Source organism: Platichthys flesus, chromosome 1 (assembly GCF_949316205.1).
Source record: "Platichthys flesus chromosome 1, fPlaFle2.1, whole genome shotgun sequence".
NCBI lineage: Eukaryota > Metazoa > Chordata > Actinopteri > Pleuronectiformes > Pleuronectidae > Platichthys > Platichthys flesus.
In genome coordinates, this window is record NC_084945.1 from 26,857,150 (window position 1) to 26,866,391 (window position 9,242).

At 41.6% G+C, this 9,242-nt stretch overlaps 1 protein-coding gene across 1 annotated transcript in view; it reads right to left on the reverse strand.

The window, feature by feature from the left end:
* Positions 1-1,423, reverse strand: part of dpy19l3 (dpy-19 like C-mannosyltransferase 3) — a 51,278-nt gene extending 49,855 nt beyond the window's left edge. The window contains exon 1 of the mRNA XM_062390254.1: positions 679-1,423. Within this exon, the coding sequence (XP_062246238.1) occupies positions 679-796 (118 nt within the window). The 5' untranslated portion in view covers positions 797-1,423. The remainder of the gene's footprint in view (positions 1-678) is intronic.
* Between the last annotated feature and the right edge of the window lie 7,819 nt (positions 1,424-9,242).

Genomic DNA, 9,242 nt, shown 5'->3' on the forward strand with positions numbered 1-9,242 from the left:
AAATCTGTGGAATATAGATTTTCAGTTCATTACTCTACACATCCTACAAAGATTCAACCCAAGCAGGACGAGACTGCAAATGGCTTTGGCTCAGGAGATAGAGCGGGTCGTACACTAAACAGAATGTCAGTGGTTCAATCCCAGGCTCCTTTATCCGCATGCTGAAGTGTCCTTGGGCAAGACAATGAACTGAGACAGGAAAGTGTGTGGTAGAGTAAGAGCTGCACATAGATGCACCTTATGAGTGTGTGTTTGTGTGTGTGTGTGTGTGTGTGTATGTGTGTGTACACGTGTGTGTACACGTGTGTGAATGTCTAAAACTTCACTGTAAAGAGCTTTGAGTGATCATCAGGGCTGAAAAGAGCAGACCATTTACCATTTACATAGGCACTGCAGGTGTACCGGTTAGACAGCAGTGAATTATGAAGAATGTGGCATTTAAACCCTTTGGAGACTTGTCCATCCCACTCTGCACCCACAGAGGGTCAGAGGGCCAGCTCACAGACTGAACACTGGCCCCTGGAACACTTCGGCAGGGGGGTAGGATTGCTGCCCAGCAGGCTCATCCCTCCTTCTGATGAGGTGGACCCTGCAGCCACTGTGCTGCTGCTGCTGCTCTGTATGGAACTGAGCTGAGGAGGAGGAGGAGGAGGAGGAGGAGGAGGAGGACACACTCACCGTGCAGCACCTTCCCTTCGTGGTGGTCGGTGCAACAGTTGGCCTGCTGGGGCTGACACCCTGCACCGGGGGCCTGCTCCTTCCCCTTGCTGCCCTTCCGCTGACGCAGCGCTGTCATGTTGAAACACCGGGAGCGTGGCAGACAGGGGCGGTGCTGCGGACTGACTGGACCCAAACTGATGAGATGGAGCCCACACACACACCCAAGCACCTAAACCTATAAATCTGGATTTGGTCTCAACACACAAACACACACACACACACCGACACACAAGGCGCAGCGAGGAGCGATCAGAGCCACAGTGGGTTCCCCCCCTCAGTGTCTGCAGCCTTTCATTCAAACCCCCAGTCGGGCCTGAGCTGCACAGGCTGCACCACCATCACCCGCTAACTGCGCGCATCCCGCCGCGGTCAAGATCACAGTCTACGCCGGAGTGCGCGATGAGACGCGAGAAGGGACATGAGCGTCACCGGTGATGCGGGCGGTGACGCAGCGATCTCGAGAAAAGTGCGACAGATTTAAACTCCTACGCTACAGCCTCATTCATCATCATTGTTATCAATGTGTATTGTACAGCAAGGCGCGCTCCCGTCACGCACACCGGGTTTTCAGTCTGTCTTCACGGCGACAAAGAGGGCAGAGCCCGGCGGTACATGCTCCAGCCTCCTCCTCCTCCTCCGGTAGGACGGTCCGACCGGCGGCTCCTCTCTATCGCCATCGTCCCTTCATTTTCTCTCGTCTTTTCCAGCCCCTCCCGGTACAAAGTGTAGGTCAGTTCCTCTTACCCGCACCACGGTTCAGCCCCGGACAACACCGGAACAAGGGAGAGGCCGCCTTCAAAATAAAAGCGCGGAGCTTTTGCTTCGAGCGATGGGCATACGTTTTAGTTAATAAGTCATCCTGTGCTGGAGGAGACAGAAGTTATCTGTCATCGGGTTACGTTCAGTTTCATATCTGTGCACAAGCTCGACATTAATATAATAAATAAGATTCCTGCTCTTAAATCATTTTTTTTAATTAGTAGAATAATTTTGTTAGTACTTTGAAAGGGAAGGAAGCACTTCATATCTTACAACTGGGGTTAGGTGATGGGGCCAAAAATCATATCAAATTAAATAATATCAGTCTATATCTATATACTATACTACTATCACCATAAAAATCGTATTATTATTTGGTTTAGGATTATTGCTCCTGAATGAAGGTTTTAAAATCTCTACATGAAAACATTGTGTTATAACTCTTTACTGTGCGTAGGCAATGCTTAACCCTAGCCCTAACCATTGTATCAATTTATATATTTATTTGTATCGAATTTTTGTTATATTGCTTTTGCTAAAAATTATAGTTCAATAATTATTGATAGTGTTCTATTGATGGCTCCTCAAAAGATTATGTAATTTAAGGTAGTTCTCATCACACAACTGATCCATTTTCTGATGAGTTTGGTTTTAACTTGTTATTTGATGCTGTGAATTCTGGGCGAAACGTCGTGCCTGACAGCTAAGACTGACTCACGATTGGTTGGGCTCATGTATCAGCGGGACCTCACTACCATGTCCCCCTCCCCCTATAGCTTCTGTGCTGACTCTGGATCCAAATGTGCAAGATGGTATCGTTCTTATTTGGGACATTTTGGCTTCATTTCTGGACAGTGGGAGAAGGTTAAGACAAGTAGTAGATAAATGATGACCACCTTACCCTAAGGGCCTTATATTCCATTGTAGCACCATTTTTATAGAATCACTTTGGAGCTATTGCCACAGATAGAATCAGAAGAACTAGAGCATTCAAGCAATGCAATGGTAAACGGTACAGTATTGCTATTCACCCATATATTTATACATTGCATCAACGTGCTAGGCAGAGACATCAGGGGCAATCCGAATCTTGCCCGAGGACTCTTGTCTGGGTTGTGTGAAGATAAAACAACTACAGCAGTCCTACCAAGGTCAAAGTGTCCCACAGCTCAGATGGTGTATTCCAAGAGGTTACTGTCAATGTCCGTATAGGATGTTCTGGACTCTATCTGGTAATGAAGCAGACAGATGGATCTCATTAGAACAGACAGGAGACCAGTAGTCAAGTATCCCAGTTACTCAAGAAGGAAAATATGCCCTCTAAAGTAATGGGACATATGGAAACAAAGCTGTCAAATAAAAGCATGACAAACAATGTTTAATGTTGACGCTGAATCAAAAGAGTGCATTTAAATGTACAGTCATCTGAGCGATGATCACATAAAGTAGACTTTTGTTCCCAGCAGTGACTTGTCAGAAGGTAAGATAAATAATGAATAATAAATAATGAGCCAGCATAAACAACACCAGGAATGTGGAGTTTGCTTATATAAATAAAAATGCTATTAATTAGGGGTACTTATTACACTAGTGGTTTTTCTGTCTACAGCTCTATTTAACCTAATTTAGCACATATTGTTTACAGCCGGCACATTTTTCACTGTGTTTGATTCTGGCACGGCTCATCAATCGCATTTATAGCAGCTATTTACTGTAATATGCACTTAGCCACTTTGTGCTATACCTGCACAGCGGCGCCAAACAAGATACTACATCAGTTTTGCATAGCAGTGGCTCAGGCATACTTGTCCAAGAGCAACAATAGGTAAAACATACATGAAGAGAGGGGATACCTTTCACAACAAGGCAAAACACATCAGTTCACTCCAGTACCCCCTGTCTCAGGCCGTAAAACTTCTGCTGTGCATCTTTCAGAGACGGTCAACCTGAAAAATCCAATGTGTTGCAGAGGAGAAAAGGATGCTCTGGGAAATCTTGTGTGCGTTGCATGACAGGTAATGTGCTTGCAGAGCAAAAACGATTTTTTATGAAGTAATGCACAGAGGGTAATAGGCGTGACAAACTATACAGACAAAAAAGGACTTTCCTTGTTAGGATAATGGAGCAGGGGAAATTACAGTTACATAACTTTAGCCAGAGCATTTTGTTTACGTGCAGCCACATTAACGGTTTTAGAGTTTTATACTTGAACAGTGACTATGAACAATCAATAGTAATACTTTTATGTGTGACATGCAATGCTTTCAAATTAAACCCAAGGTATTAATGCAGACAGAAAGGTGGGATGTTGCAATTTTGATTTGCACAGCCATGTTCAAATCAATTCTCTTCATTATTTTTGTACACACTGGTGATTGTATTGTGTTATACAGCAAAATAAACCTTGTCCTATATGAGGACATGATTCTTTTCAAAAACTGCTCTCTCTTAAAAGACAATGTTTTATTCTCATACTCTAAAGGTCCCATTAAACACAAATAGCTATGAGAAATAAATGCATCCTAAACAAAAGCCCAGTTCCCAAGAATTTAAGGCTTCAAAAGGCTCATGTTGCACCGTGACTGCAGGTTGTATAAATATCATTGAGTGTAGGCAAATAGACAACTGTTTGCAAACCTAAAACATTAGAAGGATTGTGGAGGACTTCGATGTGACAGACAATTCATTAATGCACCTTTATATTATCAAGAATGGTTCAGGAAGAGGTTTTAATGAGGGGGGATCAGATAAATGTATACTTTACAAACCTTAATACGTATCATGTTTACCTTTCTCATGTTGACACATTCATCCCACATGAGTTTCGATCAATAAGACAAATACATTCTAGTAAACCATATCAACACACATTTTTCTACCAGCCACATACAGGAGAGAGGAGAATGCGATAACGTGGAAGGGTGATAGACATTAACCTCTTAATATTGTGTGTGTTTTTAACATTTTTATATATTTAAAGGCTATAGTGCAGGCCAAAAGTGTTTTTTGTTTTGTTTAACTGCTTTTTGGTTTGTGTCCTTTATCCAAAATTGAACCCCAATGAAGATCTACAGAGGTGGACACTAGTGTCGTACAAACAAATTATGTAACTAATAAAGGGATTTTTCTATAACTTCCACATTGTTCCTGTTTAAAAGAAGTGTCTAAAGATGGCTTTTGCATACATGTGTTGATTTCAGTCCTTCGTCTGGATATCATTTAATTCTTCCTGTAATAAAAGAAGATACCATTAAATAGTAGATGAACCTGTCTTTCAGGACGGTCCCCCTCATGCCTATCCTGGTCCCAATAAGAGTAAACAAGCATGTTGCTCTGACGTTTCATCACTGACAAACATTTTGGTGACTGTCAAGAAAGGTAGATGATGATTGGTAGCATTTCGATGAGAAAAGGAGAAAACAAAGTTTGTTGTGGTGTCGACTGTCATTTGTTTTGAAGAGCCGTCACATAGCAGATTAGGGATATACCACAAGATAAAGAAAAAATACCAAATACCTAGAACAGAAAATGTTACTCTTTGGCCTACGGTGAAACAACATACATAATAAATAAAAAATAGCTATCTACTTTTATGCATGGGATTATAGTCCAGTTTGATTTGAGAGAGCAACTTTTGTCTTCACAGGCCATGCACGATTTGACAAGTGCAGCTGGAAAGAGGAACGACTCCAAGCCTGCTATGACATCTGAATATATATACTGGTGTGATTAAAAAACGGGAAAAAGATAAACAACACAAACATCAACGGCAAAAAAACAACAGCACAGGACCCAAGTTAAAAGTTCAATCCATCAATCAATCGAATTGTATTTAACTCAGTAAGTCAGTCAGTCAGACACACACATTAACGTTTGTGATACTCACTAGGTGAGGGAAACACTTCATGGATTTATTGGTGGGGATACACACACTCCCTGCAATCAAATGATTGACTTGATCACTCATTCAGTGAGTGAACTTTACTGAGAAAAGATCTGATTATTTCAGGTAATGATTTGGTTCAGTATAGGCCATGTAGAGCGATGCAGTATCACTGATATTTTGAGACATTTTGCAGTTCAAGTTTGAAATGGGGAGAGGGAACAGGGAGGACAGAGCAAAGGGCGGCATCAGAACAGAACCTGCAGGAGAACTCAGCACCCTGATACTGAAGATACATCACATGAACTCCGAAGTAATCGTGTCATTTAAAAAGGCCATTACCATATCTTCTCCTGTTTCCAAGGATCCCGTACAAGCTGAATTTATAGGCAGACTGGATAAAACTATTTAGAAACCAATTCACGTTAACTCCTTAAAACACAATCCAATGAGAGCTTATCTGATTCGAACAAAACACCTTGCAGACCCAGTTTTCCTTTATGTGTGTCCAGATTGAGATAAGCATCAACAAGGTTTCTCCCTTCACCCCTGCACAATGGAGGTGAATGTAATCACCCATAGCAGCGGAAATTTCATTTGAAAAAATTCGACAGCAAAGCAGGGTCCTGGTTACTCTGGTTAATTCACAGAGTCCCCGTTGAAACTGTTCACATTGGGCTTTGAATTATACGGTAAATGCTCCCTTTTCTCTCTTCAACCCCATTCCGACCCAGGAGAACACGACCCACACTTGAATTCAAATCAATCACACAAACATTCACAAACTGCACTGTCTCGACAAGTGTACTTAAGACTGCAAACAGGTCGAGTGGAAGCACGCTCAGGGTCTTCCGATGGAAAGGACAGAGAGTGTTCAGGGGCTGACTTGAAAGACCTGAAGATTATCAAAGAGATTTATGAAAACAAATTTGCTGGGCTCCTTCAGGAGAAAACAGATTGTTTAATGGCCTCCCTCTGTTTCTAACCCTTTAGCTTTTGAATCATTTCATAGTGGGCCCACATGCACGCAGTCTAAATGTGTCCCCTTCCCACCTTTCATTCCTCTAAGTCTTCTAATCTAAAGCAAGGGAGTGAGACCACAGGAAGATGGCCCAGTAAAGATAACCCTCCTCTCTCCCAGTGCGCCCAATATAACTCTGTTTTGCCAGCATGGAATCCAAAATCCTCTTGCCTTTTCATTCACTGCAACACAAGACAGGGGTCGATAGTGCAAGGAAATCTGGGAATTAAACAAATTGAAAAGCAGAAGAGTCCATTGAATTTATTCTAGACTAACACGCTGCTCACCAGCTCTCTTTAGCCTTATTTCATATATATATATATATATATATATATATATATATATTGGCCTTGATCTTCACTTTTCACGGTGGCCTCGTAAAAGGTTTAGGTAGCAAACTTGATCCTTTAAAGGAAGGAACAGACAGGGATGGGTTTGTTCTGCTTGTGCAGCCAGGGTTTGGTGTATTAGTGAAAGGGATTACAGAAATAGACGTTTTTATTTTCTTCTTCTTTCAAGATGTGCAAGTGAATTTGTACATCCACGTGTGTGAAGTGATGGGAGGTACTGGCTTGGTTCATCAGAACATGACAGCCCTTGAGTTATTGTGTACCATAAGAAATTATAAGAAAAGGAATCTGCGTGAATATAAGGCTGGCTTGAATGCAGGTCGTTGCTGTAGACTTTAATCGACTTCTTCCAGTTTTCATGAAGGCTTACAAAGGCTCTGCTTTAAGTGCATTTTAATTATTTTTCCTATGTGTCCCAAAGATTTAATTAAATGTTAACCTTGCCAACAGCCGAATAGTTAAAGAGTGACTCGGTGTCTGCTGGATAGCTTAACACTTTCAAGTAAAATGGCAAAGCCTCTTTTGAATTGTGTATTCATTCCAGTTGCAATGTTATGTAAAAAAGTAGCCCCCCCCCCAACAAAAAAAATAAGCATGTTTTCAACTTGTGCTTTACTTATTTAATACAGTTTTATGATATCATTCCAGCTCTGGAGCTCTTATCACTGAACCCAACCCTTCCACAGCAAAGGGTATTACAAACATTGTATCTCTGCCTATCTATCTTATGTACTCCTCTAATACAAGTCTTCTACAAGCGTGGGATGTAGCAGGCGAAGGACAAATTGGGCTTGCTTGGAGAAATTAGGGCATGCACGGATTATTAAACAATGGGCCGCTGGGAACAGACATGCCATGGCCTTACCACCACAGGCAAGGCAAGCTCTCTCCGAGTCAGCCTTGTGGTTAGCAGCCATTTAGCATGGGCAGCATCATTAACATGGCTGTTCTGTGCTGTAAAGGCCCATAGACGCCATAGGTATTTGTTTTTTAACAGCATCATCGTGGGCATGTTTACAATGAATGTGATGTAACAGTGGAAAAGCAATATCAGTGTGTCCACAGAGGCGTCCGGTTTACACCACTGCTGAACTGAGCTGGAACCATCTCGTCAACATTGCGGCGACCAATGGTTTCACAGGAAGGGACTCTAATGTGTCTAAAGAAGCCCACATGCACTAACATGAACGTGGTTCGGCTGAGCCAGCCACCAAGACAAAGAAGAGAAAAGCTCAGATCACAGCAGTCAGAGAGGAACTTCATTCTCTGCTCAGTGCACCATTACTCCCCGATATGATATCCTTCATATCCTGCTTCATTCATATTTTAAAAAGAAGAGCTCAATCACCTCCTGGTGGATGGTTGTAGAATAGACCACAAACCCCAAATCCTCCATGAAGGTGTGTGGGACATGGGCCTAACAAAAAAGTAAAGTTGGATGTGTAAAAAAATAGATTTAGATTCTGGTAAATTTGGTTTTAATTATTTGTCGCTATACAAACAGGGTGAGAAATCGATACCATGGCTCCCCACCTGAGAGAAGATAGAGCTGTTTTGTGTCAACACAACATTAGTTCATTAAGGAAACAACATGAAGAACAGTAAGACGTGTCTGCCTGTTCTCCTTCTTCCACTGTGTTAGGACTATTGTTAAAAAGGGAGTTCAGAGATCAAAGAGTTCACAGGTACTTTATAATACAATATATATCGACAGGAATAAATCCATGTATTATATTTGAGTTGTGTAAATATGTATTAAGAATATATTTCTGAAAATGGATTTATGTCAAAATGTGTGTGGATATCTGTGTGTGAAAGGTATATAACAGCCGATTAGTGATCAGACACCCATATAGGACTGTGAGTGTCTGCGGCAGAATCCAAATATCCATCCCCTCGACTTGTGGACTGAGCCGGTGCAGATTTCACCAGGTGGTAGTAAGGCTGTACACCATCTAGCCTGTTGCTATGGAAACATTCAAACCTCCTACAGCTTACATGTGTCATTTGACATATTTCTGTCATGATGTGGTAGATTATTATGATTGGCCTACATGATTCAAGTAAGGTTTTAAGAAAGTACCTGTTAAGCCAATTCATAAATATCTTCGCCAAGGTTTTTTTTCCACATCTGACCCGTCCATTGGTTTTTTGGTTTTGTTTGTTAGGAAGATTGCACAAAAACAAGTGAACAGTGAAAGTGGTTGCTGGAGTGATGTAACGTGGGCCAAGAGAGAAAGTCCATGGAATTTTGGTGTGGATCTGGTTAAAGGTGCAGAAGATTGAAGATTTGTTTTTTTTCATCACTTTTGTTTATACTGCAGGGCTTTATTTTGTCAAGGGATAAAACATGTGTTTGATTAAAAAAGGTGAGGTAGGAGGCGGTATCTATGACTGTGTACAATTTGGTGCAGATCCGAATAATAATCCAGATTAGTCTATTCTCATCCATGGTATTGTATTGTATAGGGCTATTAATCTACAACTACAACCAATGTGTGAGATAATT